Source organism: Papilio xuthus, unplaced genomic scaffold (assembly GCF_000836235.2).
Source record: "Papilio xuthus unplaced genomic scaffold, Pxut_1.1 DF826945.1, whole genome shotgun sequence".
Lineage (NCBI taxonomy): Eukaryota > Metazoa > Arthropoda > Insecta > Lepidoptera > Papilionidae > Papilio > Papilio xuthus.
Window position 1 is genome coordinate 6,359,440 of NW_013531704.1, and position 19,625 is coordinate 6,379,064.

Genomic DNA, 19,625 nt, shown 5'->3' on the forward strand with positions numbered 1-19,625 from the left:
GGCTGAACAGAACTCGATGAAATTTGGCACAGATGTAGAACATAGTCTGAAAGAACACATAGGCTACTTAATGAGTTGTTTCCGCGGAGATGCAGTCGCGGACGACAGCTAGTTGTAGATATCAGTCGATATATCGTTATAATTACAGTAAAAAAAATATTTTAGCTTTTAAAGAAACTCCTATTTATTACACGATTAGCCCAAGAAGATAAAAATAGTAATGTTTTGGGTTTTTATCATGTTAGTCGTAATCCATTGGAGATGAGTTGCCATCGATTTATATTCTTCCCTTGAGTTTTATTTCATTAATGTTACGTAGAAAATCCGACACTGTGCCGGTGTACTGGCACAACACTAGCCTTACTAAAATGTCGACGTTTATGTCCCCTCACTAATCATTCTCACACTTGACTTTGTAACAAAAACGCGTCATTCGCGCCTAAGGATTTTAGCTAACAATGACTAAGAGTAAATATACGGAATAAAATATATAATAATTTAAAAATAAAATTCGATTCTTAGTTACTCGATTTTTTAAATCGATTATTTTTCCTTGTATAGATTTTTTCCTTGTATTTTAGAGGTCTTTGACATTAAGGTCATCGGTTTACCATCTGATTTATTCCTAGGTTTCTTTAAATGCGCAACATTTAGATGCGACCTTCGTATTTTGTTGCAAAAAATTTATATATTCCAAAATTAAAATGCAAATCCGCTGCGGAAAATTTATAGATGTCTTTAAACCTCGCTTTTGTTACTAATTAATTAGTGTTTACGAGTGAAGATTTTGCTTTTGTTTTAATAAATTTTATATCATAACTAGCTATCGCCCGCGACTCCGTTTGCGTGAATAAAAAACAATGCCAATGTGTTCTTCCAAACTATGTTGCATACCAAATATCATCGAGATCCGTTCTGCTGTTCTGGAGATACCTTCAAACAAACATCCACCCATCTATACATTCGCATTTATAATATTAGCACAACTAGCTGTCGTCCGCTACTCCGTTTGCGTAAATAAAAAAACGCCTATGTGTTCTTTCAGACTATGTTGTATATGTATACCAAATATCATCGAGATGTGTCGAGTGGTTCTGGAGATACCTTCAAAGAAACATCCATCCATGGAAACATTCGTATTTATAATATTAGTAAGATATAATATATGCTTTAAATAATTTGTAGCATGATGTATATTTAAGTAATTTCTTGCAATGTTTTCACCTACTTATTATTGCAGTATGCAAGGTCACAAATATATATATATACACTGTATATATATATATATATATATATATATATATATATATTACGTAAACGAACAGAATAATGTTTATTAAATTATATTGTAAAGGCACAATGTTTATCAATATTTATTTTACATTTATTTTGTGTTACATTTTTTGTGTTCATTTTAAACATTTTACTAAAAAGTTCAATTAATAACAATGAGTTGAATTATTCTGTAAAACTTTTTATAACCTTTTATTCATGAAAAAATAAATTCAATGTCATTGTCAATTCAGTCATTATTTCCGATAAAAAAACATGTGTAAATAAATATAAAAATATATAAAATAAATATGAAAAACAAAGTGAGATGAAGAACTACGCGTGACACCAGATAGGGGTTTACGCAATGTACGATTTTTGTTGCAGCAATTTATTGATTTGTTATGATCCAAAATACTTAGAACAAAGATCTGATAGCTCAAAAATTGACAGAAAATCCGATATGTACATATCAAAATGGAAAAAGCGAGAGTTTTTAGTAACAGACAAACATCATAAAGAAGCAGCTACACATAAAAATTGGAAGTTTTCAAAAGAGGATAGTTTAAATTGTAAAATTAAAATGAATAAGCCGATGAACGGTTTATCATCTGTTACCAGTAAAACTCAAACTTACATACCAGATACGAGCGTTGAAAAACTTTTAAATTGCTTTAATTACGAGATAGATCCCAGAGCGGAGTTCCATAACATCAGTAATGCCCACAAAGGAAGCAGCACCGTGGTACAAAAAAGTTCAAATTTTTTAAAGAGATCTCAAATATTTCCATGCTTTTCAAATATATTACAAAATCATAAAAAATGTTGTCGAACTAACGTCAAAAATTTATCAGTGGAGACTTATAGAGAACCTTATTGTGCGCGATGCGAAAAAAGACGAATAAAATGCATTAGTAAGAAACGATACAAATGCGCTATGCGATCTCCTTATTACGTTGACGAAGATGTCAAGAGACCGGATTCCAGTCGATCGGAGAGACATCGCCATTCAGTGTATTACAATCCTAAATTAATAAAAAATCCATTTTCAAGGAGCAGTGCCAGCAGCCACACTTCGTGTGATTCAGAATATGAAAACATATCTAGGTATTGTTATAAGAAGAGAATGCAAAATTACATTTTAAAGGAACGTGAAAGGAATAAAAAAATGAATAGGAAATATTTTGGTAACAAAAAACAACAGTGTTATTCTAAAGTTGAAAGATTTCTACCCTATCAAGTGATTGCTACTCCATTTTGGGAGGAAGAGAAGAGTTACGACTCAAATTCAACCCGTTGCAGTGCTCTACCATCTACCTCTTCGGGTTTTTGGGAATACTTAACTGATAAAATTACTAGAAAGACAAAAGACGGTGATCGCACTAAAAGTTGTAAGTGTGGACAATCTGCGTCATTTATTTCCAGTGTAAACGGGGATCCAGATTGTTTGAAAGTTGCTGAAAAAATGAGTGAAACCGAGAAAAAGGTCAATGCAATATTAACAAGTCCAGGAGAGAATACAGAAGAATCTACAAAAGACACACGTTCAAAAAATTGTACATGCGATTGTAAAAAAAATAAAACTGAAACCGTAATTCCGACAACTAAAGATGTGCACACATGTTCGCGTATAAATACACCTTGCAATAAATGCAATAATGACAAGAGTAAAAATGATAAACGTTCAAAAGATCCTGATGATGCGAAGTCAAATAAAGGAGACGAGCCATGTAGAGCGCCACACGATGAAGTTGTCTCAAAACTGAAACAGAAATACAACGGAGAAATATTATGTATTCACAATCCTCCTTGCATTCTTATCAACGGTTGTCTTAATTTGCCTTCAGCTAACGCCAATCAGAAGCCTCCAGTGGCTGTTTGGCCCGTCAATCAAATGAAGAAAAATAGCAGTTATAATTTTTGTAAAAGAATCTGGACCCAAAAGGATAAAGCAGATGAACAATATGAAATTTACGGTGTACCTTATGTTTCGTCGAGTGAATGTCAAATACCATTGACTAAGAAAGAAAGAAATAATCATTTCAATCAGAAGCCTATTTGTGAATTAGTGAAACTGTCATGTAAACCCAAATACGGTGTCACTGCGGTCAATCCCCGTGTCCATGTTGCGATGCTTAGGAAACAGCCAAAATGTTTAGACCCGGCAGATAAGAAACAGAAATCCAAATATTCACAAGCCGCAAACTCACCGAAAAAAATAATATTACATCGGGCCAAAAAAAAAGTTACGGGTTTTTTACAATCAAAAACCGAAGTGGTATGTAGTATTGAAAAAGTATAATCTAAAAAAAAACAATTTTACTTGACTATTTTAAAGTTTTGACAAATTTTTTTTTTTTGCAAAATCATTACGAAATGCAAAAGTTCAAGGCATTCTTACGTGAAATCGTGGTAAAAATATTGTAGATTAAAAATTAGTATTTGCTTATCTCTTAAATCTTTTATTAGTTAGAAAGGCAAAGGAAAAAAAGATAAGTGCCTACAATTTATAAAGTCTTTTTTTTCAGTTGTATCCCGTTGAACACGATGAGAAGAAACCAGGCACTGTACCTGTGTACCACAAGAACAGATTACTAAGAATGATACAGGTGAAACGATCCGCCACCAAGTGAGTGCCCCTAGCGGCGAGCACGCGCACTATTGGACACTACGCCAACAAATAACTCATAACAAGTACAGGCAAGACAATAAAGTTGTAGTCAAACAATTAATTAGTTTCATTTGATTTTGAATATTTTGAAGCCACGATGTTTTACTCAAATGCTTTAAAATAATCGTCCGTGACTGTACCTAGTTGACGATTTGTATATCTCAAGTCATTAATAATTTATAATGTGTCTAACTGTGTAAGTGTTCCGAGAACGATGTTGTTTTGCACTTCAAACTGTTTAATTAGTTGCACGGTCTCGCCCTGGGGTCAATTTGTATGGAGGTTGCGGTCCATCCGTGAGAGAATGTGACCAGCTTCGGGGATTTTAAATTTGCATTGAATACTTTGAAAGTACCAACGTTGTACGAATTACTTTGATCATTTGAATTTATTCGACTGTTAGTTTTTTTCTTAAGTTTGTCTAATTTTTTGTACTTACAGCAGTTACTACTTACTGCAGCAGCAGTAGTTCTTAGAGCATTCCCCAATTTTCTTTATTATACAATTTTTTTTTAGTTATATAGAAAATTAACCAAGCATCATTCTTAAACCACTACTGGTATGTCGGACTGTTTGTCCGACCCTGCTATTACCGACTTGGTTAGAAAAATTTCCTAATCTATACGTGCCGGAGCGAGGAATTTTATCATTTCAACCGTCTAAATGTTGAGAACCAGTTATATACTTGTAAATAAAAAAAACCAACTAACGATTTAGAGGAAATTGAACTTTACGGGTGTTCACGATAAAATCAATTTTCGATTAATGACCAATTAAATGTTATAGCTCTACAGTATTGGAGTCGAAGTTATCAAAAGCTAATGAGCAAAGAACGTTGAACTCGACGGGTTTCGGTCGCCGTGTGCTTTTGGTATTCAACACGGTTGTCAATAAAAATAATTCCCATTTCTACATATATGCAACACCAGTCACTATTATTCAATGTCGACTGACTCATGTATTGTTAGTAATATTATAAATGCTGGTAGTACGTCTAAGGAACGTTAAACCATGAGTTTCCACTGTCGTAATACATGTCAAAAACTTTGTATAATCTTTGTTTTATAATTAAAATTAGAGGGATAACATTACAATTTCAAGTACAGTCAGCTGCAAAAATATGTATACTTTAAGAAATTGAAAAGTTGTGTAGGCCAAGTACTTGAGAATAACATGTATTCATGGTTGATACGTGTACTTTTGAAACGGAAGTCGTATATTTTTTTGTAAATATATATACACATTAATGCAGCTGACTGTACAATACAGTGTCTTTTGGCAGTGGGAACTTACAGTAAGAAAAGGTAAGTTTGCATCAAAGCAACATGATTAAAATAATGTTATATATTATACACCTACACTGAGATTTCTGGTTCATTTTACCTTTATCTCTATAAAGTTTTCATGTTCGAAACACTTGTACAAAACATATAGTCGTCTCTCTTATTCTCCTTGAAAAAGACAAGGTTATCAATATGTTTTTTGTACAAATATTGCGACAATGAAATTCATCTGTTGTACACATAGTACATTAAAAGTTGAAAACCATAGTTTATATTACATGACTATGTACATAGAATCATCATCATCAGCTCACTATACGTCCCCACCGAGGGGCTCGGAGCCTACCCTAAGTAAAGGGTGATTAACCACGCTGAGCAAGTGCGGGTTGGTTGACTTCACACATATCTTTGAATTACTTCTCAGACATGTGCAGGTTGCATCACGATGTTTTCATTCCCCGTAAGAACGTCGGATAAATGTACATATGTAAATCGGAAATCGAAAAACACATTGGTACATGGTGGGATTCGAACCCAGGACCTGCAGATTGCAAGTCAAGTGCTTGACCACTGAGCCACTGACGCTCGTACGCTATACATAGAATAGGTGTGCCAAAGTCAGTGCCAAAATCAGTGACCCCTGCCTTCTACGGAGACATTAACAAAAATAAAAATGGTTACTAAACTTTTGAAGACACAGAATTAGTAGAAACATGTTACAAACTTGTCCAATAAACGAGTCAATGCTGTCTTAAAAATAGAATGTAAATCATTTTATTAAAATTAATTTTGTGAACTTGTATGTTGGCGTTTATATGAATGAGCGATTTCCACGAGATTCTCCGCGGACATAAATCGTGATTACAATATTCGTAGGTGGTTTTGTTACGGACGCCTCACACGGAGTTTGTAACCGTCTCTCTTTTATATACAGATATATACTTACGTGAGAAAAAGACAGACGATGTATCGTTTACGCCCATAGGCAGGCGGTTTTTATAAATCATAGGCGAGTTGCGTCTCCAGCACGAACACTGTTATAATAAATATCTTTGGAACTTTCTAAAAACATACAGAATCGAACCCACACTTCCATCTGTATGCTAATAACTGAACAACGCCTACGCTGCTCTTTGCCTACAAATGTATGCTAACGACATAGCGACGCATATAAATCTATTAGTTGAGTGAGACATCAAATCTGATTCTTAGTTTGGTATTTTTTGAATAATACATTAAAGGCCAGATGGTAGAGGCGCGCTGGAAAGGTTGAGATAGGCTTTTTTTTGCTTCAATTTACAATTGAGATACGACCTAAACCATCTTTATTTATGACTTTTAACACTTTGAATGTCGTCATAAACAGTTTGTTTATAGAATATCTGAATGTAAATTGCGACCAAACTATAGCCAACATTATTAAATATTGAGATGTATATGACATACAAACGGTTTCAGTATCTTCAACAGTGTTAGAGCCCGCACTAATGTACTTTGTCCAAATGGGACGGCTCACCCGGTGAAATACCATGACCACACAGAAGACAGGCGTTAAGTTGAAGCTATTCCACATTTCGCCTGATAAGTGGCGTGTCAGAGGCCTAATGTAAGTCTTCCCTTTCCTACCCTATTCTTTTAAGTATAGGATGGGAAGAGAACGTAGATTTGGCAGAGGAAGGGACGCATGGGAAGTGGAAATATAATTTTTCTCTACCTGACAGGACGATCTGTGTCGAGTAAAGGTAGGCAACGCGTCTGCAAATGCAGATGACTATGGGTCACTTTGCTATTTTGGCGAATTCATGTGGCCGCTAGCTCGTTTACGAAGACGATAAATAACGATAAAATAAACTATCGTATGTTTTATATTTGACAAATTATATTTAAACCTTCAGTTTCCAATGCTATTGCAGGTAGAAACATTTTGTCATTCTATTTAAAAAAAAGATATTTTTTATACAAGTGTTTCGGCGGTGGAAACTAACTATACTAATACTAGCGGTCGCCCGCGACTCCGGCTGAGCGGAATAAAAAAAAGATAATTATAAGCCTATGTGTTCTTCCAGACTATGTCCTATATGTATAACAAATTTTATCAAGATCCGTTCAGCCATTCTGGAGATACCTTCAACCAAACATCCATCCATCAATCTAAACATTCGTGTTTATTATTATAATATAATATTAGTAAGATTATATTATACTAAACTACTAATATGTAAAGTTTTGCATTTGCTTAATGAATCATGAGCCCTAGGACTTCACTTCAGTGTATTTGCGTTGTGTACCTACATAAAATCTATTGGTTAGGTCTTTAAAGGAATATCATAACTGCTCTTTGTAAATATCAGAGAGTTTCAAGTACAGTGAGGTTAGTTGTCGTTCGTTCCCTTGTTTTAAAAAGCAAACAAAGAACGGGTAAGGAAATACAATGTATTAATTACATATAAGAATGAAGTTAAATAATTTAATACTTACATTGAGAAGGAAATCTTAATTAATTAGACCGAATACGAAGAAACGGCCCATCCGTATCAAAATTAATTAAGTGCATGTCTGTCTGTTCTTTTATTATATATTTTTATTATCACTTTTTACGAACGACATCGTACGAGGCTGAGTCCAGTCTGCCTTCAACATAAATCTCTTTTATTGTGTTTAAAATTAATGCGATTTGTGTCGTTCATGTTCGAGATTTGTATTTGGTAAGATGCTTTATTTGACGTAAATTATATATTTTTAATAACTAAATTTTACCGTCTCTCGATGGAAGAATGATAAGGTAAAACGGACCTGAACCGATGACACATATTCACCTATTCTAGATTTATACATCAATCAACGTGTGAATCAGGAAGAGACGAGTGAAGTGTTCTGCGCCAAATGGAAGTTTGTAATCTCCAACGCGTCTCAGTGAATTGTTATATGTTGTTTTATGATGTAAATAAAAATTATGAATTATTTTTAAATAAAATCACATTCGTTCGGAAGATCTTCATGATTCTTCTGAAATATGAAACTGTTTCCTTTCTATAGACCAAGTGTTCACGTTCTGGGCATATCCCAACGGCATCGTCCTGTTTAGGTTTGCAATTAAAAAAAATATACATATCTTTAGACATTATTAATTAGAATCCTTTGGCGGGAATGGCGCGCTTTCATTACTAAAATCAAGTGTCAGAATGATTAGTGAGGGGACATAAACGTCGACATTTTAGTAAGGCTAGTGTTGCGCCAGTATACCGGCACAGTGTCGGACTTTCTTCCTAAAAATATGTATGTACTAACATTGCATGATAGGAATCAGATATCAGAGGGCCTAGTTCGAATGTTTGGAACAAGTGACATCGTATAGTAGTAGTATAGTCATCGACAAAGTTCGTATTAAAATTTGTGCAGCGTAAACTACACCAATCTCATACTAATTTCGACATAATTAAGGATGACGACGATGACGCTTGTCGCAAATTTTCATGCTAGGCCCCACAGTTTTGATTACGAAATACATTAAATAGTCGATGTTTCTAGTTCTATAAAAATTTTAACAATGCAATCAATTTAGAAAACAGCCGAATTAATTATAGAGTCGTAAACTACTAATGAAATTTAAAAACTTTTATGACTCTACTAAAATAAATTGATTATATCTCTTTTTAAGTTCAAAATTCTTATATATTTAATTAGTTTACGTATGTATCAAAATTTTACTTTAATATTATGTAGACATTAAAATCGGAACGAAAGATTTTTTCTTTAAGATCTGAAAAGAGCAAACTCTTGTATTATAATTCACTAACATATTTACTTCCTTATTATGTACAATCGGGGAATTTGGCAGTATTCGATCTTACGTAACTCTAAGGTTTTCGAAACCTTGACACGACTTATCACCACCATAGACTATAGATATCATTTGCGCAACTCACTGCTAAAACCAATTTTTATTTTATAAGAGGCAGAGTTTGTTTCGTTGCAAGGAACAAGGCAAGTTTTTGTAAGTGGAACACCATGAGATTTTAGATATTTCATCAGTCTGGTATATGAAGACAGTAAAAATTAACCTTGTTATTATGATAAAACTAAATAGGGTAGTATCTAATTAAGTGCGAACTTATTTACAAAAAAGGCCGTAATTCGAAACACGCAATGAAACTCGAGCTCCCATTGCGGGGGGCGGCCTTTTTGCCATAGCGATCGTGTTGTCGTTTTTTGTAACTTATACTTTCATAAGCTTAAGTTCTCAGTATTACCTCCAGTAAGACGGACAGAGGTACTAAAAACATCACCGCCGTCACTCATACGTTCCGTGCGCGGCTTCGTAACGCTATCGTTATACCATATTTGAACAAAAATTAAACACACTACCTACTATGTTATGTGTTCCTGGTACCTCATTGTTCAATAATTGGTTTGAAAACAGTTAAAATTACGTTCTTATGTTTTCAGTAAGACATGCTTATAATTGCTACAGTTTTTCCACGGTTGCTTATTTTTAATTCGTAATATTGAGAAAGAAGTGATTTATTCAAAAAGAGATAATCACACGAGAAACATGCGTTAGTTAATGTACGGAGAAAGGCCTTACTCATTAAGGTTTAAGTGTAGTTTATTCAGACTTACTTTACACTAAAAGACCACTTAGTCTCTGCGTACGATAGTTAATGAAGACTATACCTCTTAAATGTACATTTTCTAATCTTTAATTTTATGTGTTTTTTTAATCTTTTACAAAGCAATGACGTCAACTGGTATCAAATCAACAACTCTTGTGGTATTTCAATCGACTTGCTAGCCGTTAAACTAAAAGTAAATACATAGCATCCAGTTTCCATTACAATGTAGCGTTGTAATGAGATATCGTGGAGGCACCGACTAAGAGTAATTCAAGCATGAAAATGTAAGTAAAGCGTCGACTTACGTTACAGTACTCATGATTAAGAGATAGGAATTGCAATTAATACACTTGATGAATCATTAAATGTACTATCGGGGAATCTAGCGGTATTCCACATTAAAGCACAATCGTTTTAACCTTTAGTAAGTATTAAGACGATACAGAAGCAATAAATTAACAGGTCGTAAACAATTACTTAATTATTTTGTAAGAAGGGGTGGAGTTTTTTTTATAAGTGGAACACCGCGTATGGCCCTGACTGTACCATACTAGGGTACAAAATGACAGTTTAGTAAGGTCATTTTGCTATGCTGACAGTAGTGAAACAACTTTCTGTTGGTGTATGCCTTTAATATTGTGTGGATTAAACGACTTACCAAGTTTGCAGGATAAGGTGTGATTCTAACTATTTTCTTTAATGAAATATGTAGAGTATTTTTTTTAATGATTTCTTGTACACCCTGTTGTAACTTGTGGATCTTGTTATGCAGTTTTCTTATCTAAAATAATTTAGAAAGGGAAAAAGATAAAACATATAATACAAACCAACAAACAGTATGCTTCATTTTAATTACAACTCCTAAGAATATTTATTAAATCTCTGTCATAAAATATAATTACACAAAATGTAAATAAAACAGAATTACAATAGTAAATAAATTATTACATGTCTTTTTATTTTAAAAACAAAACAATGATTTCTTTCTTCTTGCTTGATATCTTAGAAGCAGTTGGTACGACGTGCAGAAGTTTGGCAAACCCAAGAGCACGGTATGAAGTTCCTACAGTTTGTGCATACGTAGGAACTCTATACCTCGCTAGTGGCAATCACCAGTACAATCTTCTTTTTACTTCTTTATCTTCTTTCTTCCTCTCTTCTCTTGCTGATGGTCATCAATAATTTCAAACATATGCAATGAACAATAAAGCGTTGGTTTTCTTCTTTGAATAAAATAAAGGTGGATATACACTAGTATTTTCTTGAGCATTTTACAATGCAGAGAAAGCGTCTCATAGACTGTTCGTTGATCTGTAACAAGTTAATGATTTAGTGTATACTTACCTTTACATTTCTGTGGAAGATTTCAAAACACGACATGTAAAAAGGGAATGATTTACAATTATAACCATGAGCTTCTATTGCCTATATATCTGATGTTTTTGTCTAATTATTTTGACAGTGGAAACTCACAATTAAACATCACAGTTTAAAACAATAAAACTTAGTAATAATAGAGTTAGGCAAACAACCCTTTAAAGATTTACTGCACGAAATTCCTCCCGACCGAAGCGTTATAAACGAAATTATCATTTGAATAAAACAGCTGCCGTGCGCAACCCTTCTAATTAAATTTACGTAGGTATCCACAATTAACATATTCTATACCGAAGACGGGATTTGTTGTAAGCAGATAAGTTTAGCAACCCCTTCGCGGTATGGTAATTTTTTATAGACGCTCCGTGGGAAGTCTTACCCACGATTACAATGTTAAATTTTAAATTTATAATCACGGAAATTGTTACCACGATGTTATTCGACGCCCTTGAGAGTAAGGAGCTGCATTTTGTGCTATTTTAAATGTAACTTAGTACTTGCTGGTACGATTTTTGTTCTTCTAAAACCTTGGTGAATTTGATGCATACTTGCCTTGACGTTTGCTATTTAACATGAAGAAATATACAGACATTTTCACGTGTTTAACTTAAAAACAGTAGGTAACTTCAAATGTCGATGTACTTTGCAGCAAGAAAGTTCAATTAAAACTATTTCTAAAACAATAGTACCCTTATAAAGTACATGATATAATTACTGTTTCGCAAACAGTTGCTAAACGCACGGACGAAAGGTAATTACTAAACTAAGATGGTCCCCTTCAGAATTGTTGCGTACACGCACCAGCCCTAAGGCGGCGTACACACATGTTCTTTAAAGTTCAATTTTAATGAGCTGCAACTGACAAGTTTTCACCCCGGTTTATAATTATTTCGACGGCGGGTGGCATCGTAACGCCCACTATAACTTGATCTGCGGCATTTCTTATAAAAATTCGCGGTCTTTATAATTTCACTGAGGATAAATAAGGTCCGGAGGCTATGTTAAAATGGCAATGCTGTTGATTAAAAGATGATATCTATATGTAAGCTTGTAATGTTATAATGACTTTAAATTACTGCTAATTTTGAGAATTTATTGCGACGATTTATCATATATTTTTTAATATTGAAGTTTTAACGTCAGTTTGAAAGGTAACAGGTTTTTAAGTATAATTTAATTTCATAAATATAGTTTAAAATTATCTTACCTTCATTCGTCACGATAACAGACTGATGTCTTTCCATAAGATTAAGTAAGACATCTTGGTAATAATCAACCCGTACTTGGCCAGTTGTTGACTGTGGACTAATCACCTCTAACTTAGGGTATGCTCCGAGCCTCTCGGTGGTGATGAGCTGATGATGATGAACAATAGCTTTAAATTTTCACAGCCATATATCATTAAAAGAATAAAGATATAAAATATGTTTTTGTGTCACAATGTTGGGACCGTGAAAACAACGATGAAGCGCTTGACAAATTGATACTAATATTATAAAGCGAAAGAGTTTGTTTATTTAAATGCGCTATTCTCAGGAGCTACTGGTCCGATTTGAAAAATTCTTTTTTTGTTGGATAGTCCATTTATAGAGGAAGGCTTTACGCTATATAACATTACGCTGCGACCAATAAGAGCGAAGCGTCAGTGAGAATTAACAAATATAAAGTGAATAGGCATTTACTAAAGTACAAACTTATGACTACATCATCAATTAACATGAAGGAGCGTAGTCAAGCGCTAGGTTATTCAATATAAAAATATATGGTTACCGAATTATTGCGTTTTAATATAATAGTAAAAATCCTATCATGAATCTACATACAAGATAATAAACAAGAAACTATATTAATAAAAGAAACACCAGTGTATCTACTAATTAAGTGCTCGAGTCTTAACGTTAAATTTTTCGTGATAATGTGCTTAAAGTGAGTAATGATGCTGTTTACGTTAATGACAAGAAACTGCAGTATGAGGTGTAAATGAAGAGAAACTGAGTCTATAACTTTTAACGACTACTTATTTAACTTAATTAAGTAAAATATAAATAAAAAGACTACCTGTGGGTTTCTGAGACTAAAAGCCCTTTTGTAACATATTGTTATCTGTAATTTTTCAAAAATAATAACGATATGTTTTATGTAGAGGCAGTGGTCTCGGAAACGAACGGACGTTTTGTTTAAGATTGGGACTTTAACCCATGACTTCGTCCGCAATATATTAAGTTATAACTTACTAAGTAGCCTATGTGTTATTCCAGATAGTGTTCTACATCTAAACCAAATCCATATATGAAGGCATTCTGAAGATATCTTGTAACTTGGAATAAACAGTTTTGAATGTGAAAGGTCTGCAAATAAGTAGTAAATCTTATATAAAAATGAGTTGAAGCTTATGATTTTCGAATTTCATTTTAAGGATTGGATGCCAGAGGTTGGCAACATTCAGTCCGCTGACAGTAATAAGACAACTATTATCTCGAAGAATAATCATAAAGGTGCGTTCAGATGGGGTGTCGTAACGCCGGTTACCAAATCCTGCTCATTTCGGGGATTTGCAGTTGAAATTAGTTCGCAAATCTCTGGCTTACTCCGATCTCCCTCCGACACAGATGTACACGGTACGGTAAATAACTCGATGAAGGTTTTAAGGCGTGTTTTTGATGCCGTTTTATCTATAAAAGTGAAGACGGTTGGATACATACACAAAAAAGTTAAAAAAAAAACTAACTACGAATAGAAAAACAATAAACTGAGATGAGTTTTTGCTACTTAAAAAAATCGTAGTAGGATTATATGCAGTGTTTATTTTGGTTGAAAGACATACGATTGTAGGTTCTTATATACCAAAAAAAAACAACACTACAGACCTTATTATAACTGTAAATTAAAGAAATACTTATTCGCTCAAGCAAGCATGTGATTGTTTGAAAAACGAAAAAAAAATAACACGCTAACAAATAACGTACCGTGACAAACGAGCACTCGTGAAACGAAAGTTTGTGTGAAAGCCAAGTACAAAGCGATAAATCACATTCTCCGAGCCTAATTCCAGCTAAATATGTATGCACGGCTCAATTGAAACACCGCGCTATGCGATGCCACCAACACGCGCCCGTACACTTGATGACAAAAAAGAAACAAAATTTCTGAAAAAACATATTATAATTTAACGCTAGAATTCAAAATATTTTACATAGTCTTCAAATTTAATAATAATTCTAATAAATTCTAATTTATAAATATTGCTACATTAATTATACCTACTGTTTTATATCTATTGCGATTTAAAGACAGCTGTCGCCCGCGACTCCGTCCGCGCGGCATTGCTAAAATTTAATAAGTAATCTATGTGTCCTTCCTTATGTTCTACATCTATACCAAAGTTCCGGAGATACCGATATCCATCCATCTAAACATTCGCATTTATAATACTAGTAAGAAGTAGTGACAAGAAACAACCATTTTGTATTTTCCTAAATAAAATAAAAAGTAATGAACAAGTAAACGAACTTATTAAAACAAGAAAAAAGGTTTTATACCCGATTTCGTGTCTGTTAATGTAAAGCCCTAATCACATTCTTTTAAAAAATGTTAATTACTGACTGTATCTGTGCGACAGTTAGAGATAGTGTGTACACAGCTTAACCTCGCGTGCATCGCAGCAGTTTGGGTATTGTGTCTACGCTCATAAATACGTATTTGACGCCCAATACGTATATCACCACTTCACGAAAGTTACTGACCCTCTTATAGTCACTTAAAGTGCCTGTTGTAACTTGGGTCTAAGGTTCAAATATATCTTACTTCTTACTTATAAGTGCGAATGTTTGGATGGATGGATGGGTTTTTGTTTGTAGGTATTTCCGAAACCGCTGCATGGATGAAATGGTATAGATGTAGAACATAGTCTGGAAGAACACATAGGCTACTTATTACGTTTGTTTTTGATTCTGCGCGGACGGAGACGCGGTCGACAGCTAGTAAATAAAAAAAATCACATAAAAAAGATTTCACGTCCAAGACCCTCAAGAATAGAATGATAGGTTAACTAGAGTGATTTGTCTTTACAGAAGTTCTTGATCTACGTTTAATCTAGTTTCTACTAAATAGTAGAAATCACAGATAAAGGAAAACATCGTGATGCAATCTGCACATATCTAAGAAATTCAAAGATTTGTGTGAAGTCAACCAACCCGCACTCGGCCAGCGTGGTTGACTATGGCCTAATCACCCTTAACTTAGGGTAGGCTACGAGACCTTGTATGGGGACGTATAGTGAGCTGATGATGATGATGATGACAGATAAAATTCCACAAGAAAGTACTAAATGTTTTATGTGGATTTAAGCGTATTGTCTATGTAGTGGGTATATTTTTTTTTTACTTAAATTAACCGTTAGATTTAAAAAAAAAGTAATAAAAAACAAAACAACTCAATAGTTTTGGAACAATGATATCCACCTGGAGTATTGTATGTTTTTCTACGTATCCCAATCAAGCATGAAATGTAGAGGTTATTGTAACAGTTTTAGGTCGGTTGTCAGTGTGAAGTGAGCACTAGTCAAGCGTGACTTAATAGACTAATTGCTGCAAATGACGCAACTACGGACCGGAACGGTCATTCGTAATAAATATATTACTTCTAGTAATTAATTGTTTGCAGTAATACTATATGTAGCTTAAAACTGTTAAAGAAACCCTATTCTGTGTCAATTTTTACATTAATAAAAGAAGTGGAATTTATAACTTTATAGACATGATTAGGTTAATTTTTAGTGTTATAATCAAAATTAGGGTCTTATTACGAAATAATAAAAGCCTAAACTTTGTAAGTATGTTGAACAAATATGAATTTAAAAAAAGAATGCAAAGCCGACGTCATCGCGCGTGTTCCGCGGGGCATTTAAATTTTTATTGCAACCGTAAACACGAGGTACGGTGAACAAAACGGTCATTAAGACTCACCATTAAACACCTCACAGCCCAAAAAGTAACCCTTTTGGGAACACATTATTAAGGAACAGGTCATTTGAACATTATACGACTACCAAACATCAGAAATAGACCTGCAGCTCTGTTATTTAAAGGCCAGTTCCATCTCTGTTAAGTCGACTAAACATATCTTGTTCATCTCTGTAGAAGCCATTATGTGTAAGCGATTTGACAACACTCTATTTAGATGTAAGACGTTATCTTATAAAATTAACTGAAAGTAAAGCCTGTTAAAGACGATCAGTTTTAACTAAACAGTACAAGTCGACTCTTAGTTAAAACTAACGTCTATCGTTGACTTAACTTGATATTGAAACAACGAATAGAAAAGATCCATTAAAGTCCGTTTAATATTTGATAAAATAGATAACGCGGTAAAGTTATATATTTATTATTGTAGTTTAGTATTTTATATTTATATACGCTTTTTTCTAGTATATTTTTATAGTTAAATGCATAAATAGTTAAAAATTACGTTCAATTGAACGTCATCCTCCATTTTCATTTGGTACTACCTACTAGGGATTCACCAGGCAACGGAAATACACTGTTATCAGTCCTTCCGAAATATTTTAGTGTGCGTGAGTGTACGCAGTGCATGTGTACGCTGCACGTAGGGTGGGCCGGATTACCCTAGGGGGTAATTTTTACCCCATCATCGTATGTCGCCACCCACTAGAATGGATGAGTTTTATGTTTGAATTAGTTATAAGCAATTTCGTAATTCGAATTTTGAGTCAACCGATTCAATTTTAGTTCTTTTGTTTTTTAATTTCTTTTTCTTTAAGGTTAATTATTCTTTATTTCTACGGGTGCTTTTATTTCGATTGATTTTATTTTTAGCCAGCTATTTTTAAAAATACGTTTTGTGAATTAAACAAACTTCTAGAAAATCTTAAACGATTTCAATTGAAATTTCTTTTAGAAACCTGTGTGTAATTCTAATAGGCAAGAATTTATTTCATTAAGAGCAAAATTGAATCTATTCTTATTCCAATTTTGTATGATTTCATTTGGATATTTCTTAAGAGCAATAATTATTTATCAAATCTATACAAAACAGATGTATACGTAATAAAACTAACCTCACATATGAGAAAACCTAAAACTCCTGATTCATCGCCCACACATCGATCATAAACGCCTAAAAGGGGAAAAACTGCGGCAATAAATTTAGATTTTCACATGAACATTACAACCATCCTTTTCGCACCTACCAAAAACCTATATAAGCTATCTCAATAAACGCTTCTCGTAAATTCGCGTATATACCTACAGCTAATTTGTTTTGACATGTCTAAACGAACGACCACTTTTCCCGCCTACAAGTTCCCGCTTTAAAAGTTTGCAGGGGCCCAAAAAATGGAAAAAAAGGGAATATGGCATTTGACGTTTAGGAATAGAGTTGAAATTCTATTGACAATTTTTTCAAAGCTAGTTGTAGTTGGATGGAGTTTTGCTATGACTATTGTATTTCTGCTGAGCCCTTTTTTTGCCCTTTGTAGTTTGGATACGAAGTATTTGAGGGCTATACCCCATGCACGCGTGCCATCCGATAAAGTGGGCACACAAAAACTTATTTCGCGGTGGATCAATACTTCAAACAAAAAAGTTTATAGATTTTTTTTTCGTATTGTAACCGAAATAGACACTTAAACACATTACTCGGTAAAAAATTAAATGTAAAGAAATCGATAAATATTCTCCTAATCCAAATGAAAGAAGGGTCAGTTACAATCTGAATTTTTCTTAGATATTGTTAGTTTTATGTTCATTTACTTCATACTATCGTAATAATATTATAAATGGGAATGTTTTGATGAATGGATGTTTGAAGGTCTCTCCAGAACAGCTGAACGGATCCCGATTGAATTTGGCGAAAGAACATAGTCCAGAAGGACACAAAGACTTCTATTTTTTTTTAATTCCGCGCGGACGAAGTCGCGGACAACTATTTCATCATATTCGGATCCTAGGTAGCGTAACGTATTTACATGTTTATCTTTAAAATAATCATTGAGTCACATACTAAGAACAAATGAGTCGACATGAATTGTAAACAATGGAAGACAGGTCATAATTCTGTACAGTTAACTAGACAAGCAGATAATCGTATGCAATTGAAAAGCAACATTCATACAGCATGTAATATCCACTAGACTTACCTATGCCGTACTAATTACTCATTAGAAAATACGTAACAGCGAGGTCCCTGAGGTACAATGAACAAAGCGGCTATTGTGAGTCGCACAATGGCCTGACTCACTAGTGACGTACAAAAGACAATAGACTACCGTAGTATCCCGTGTGCGTAACCGGCATCGAGGGCGTTCGGATACTCGCAACTTAATTGCACATCTATTTCTAAAGTTAATGCGATTATCCGAACTTGAGATCTCTAAAATAGATGCTACGTAATAAACAAATTTTTAATATAGCATCAATAACGAAATAATATAAAATATCAACAAAACACTCACTTCACCTTGTCCGTATGTCACCATAACAGCCAACAATGAAGTTGAAAGCCCTGAAACAAAAAAAAAACAATGATAAGTGGATAGTAAACAAGTCGAAAACATTTCCGAACGTCTTTTAATGACAAACCGCGGTGGAACGCATCGTATACGTTTGCCCGTTCACAAAAAAGAGAACAAAGAAAAATCAATCTCGCGTGTTATGAAGAAACCCCATCAATCAGCTCCGAGTAAATTCGAATGGTTTTGTTCCAAGTTCAAAAGCCTCGCGACCTTGCCACGGTCAACTACGGACGGTGTAACCTAGGCCAAATATTTTTATATCTAACGTCCCTAGAATATATGTACATGTCAGTCGACTATACTTCTGCGCTTTGCCAATGAATTTGTTTTGGCTGAATTTTAAAATGCATTTTTATTATTCACTATCTCCATTCCATCTTGTTTATTTTTTAAGAAAAACAAAGAGAATATGAAAATAACAGTTAAAAAAAGAAATACAACACAAATAAAATCTTTTAAATTAATTGTTATTGCCTCAAATTGGTACACAACAACATAATTTTATAAAAAATAAATACACATTCAAAACTTTTTAATTCCAAGGTCGTCAGGGCAAAGATCTCACGTGACATAAACAACGCAAACAATCGCATTGTTCGAGTGCAAAATACTTATTTAGGCCTTGTTGACCTTCCGTCGTATTCGTGACGTATATAAATTATAACCAAAATAACATTCAACTAGTTTCCTCAATGTCAAGAATACATGAACAAAAAGTTTTTGTTATTGAAGACGAAAATTTACATGCAAAAACAATAGTTTAATTTGATAAATACTGATTAATGGGTGCTATTATGAATGTTATTTTAAAATTAAAGTGCATACACATAAATTTGTTTTGATAAAAAATTTCGTAAAATCCTTTTTCATTTAAAAAA

General features: G+C 33.7%; 1 protein-coding gene and 1 long non-coding RNA gene across 2 annotated transcripts in view; one reads left to right on the plus strand and one right to left on the minus strand.

The window, feature by feature from the left end:
• Positions 1-1,521: 1,521 nt before the first annotated feature.
• Positions 1,522-3,994, plus strand: LOC106121083 (uncharacterized). Its single transcript, XM_013316578.1, has 2 exons — positions 1,522-3,550; positions 3,801-3,994. The coding sequence occupies exons 1-2, from the start codon at positions 1,640-1,642 to the stop codon at positions 3,903-3,905; spliced, it is 2,016 nt and encodes a 671-aa protein (XP_013172032.1). The 5' UTR covers positions 1,522-1,639; the 3' UTR covers positions 3,906-3,994.
• A 6,843-nt stretch (positions 3,995-10,837) lies between these two features.
• LOC106121532 (uncharacterized) overlaps positions 10,838-19,625 on the minus strand; it is a 32,757-nt gene continuing 23,969 nt past the window's right edge. Inside the window, exons 3-4 of the long non-coding RNA XR_001228059.1 lie at positions 18,688-18,737; positions 10,838-11,150 (exon numbers count right to left, since the gene is read on the minus strand). This is a non-coding gene — a long non-coding RNA (uncharacterized LOC106121532). The remainder of the gene's footprint in view (positions 11,151-18,687; positions 18,738-19,625) is intronic.

Bases quoted from the DNA above. Each gene is read 5' to 3' on its own strand.
- LOC106121083 (XM_013316578.1), top strand. From the start codon at position 1,640: ATGTACGATTTTTGTTGCAGCAATTTATTGATTTGTTATGATCCAAAA. The intron at 3,551-3,800 runs GTATGTAGTATT...CTTTTTTTTCAG, and splicing joins TACAATCAAAAACCGAAGTG to TTGTATCCCGTTGAACACGA.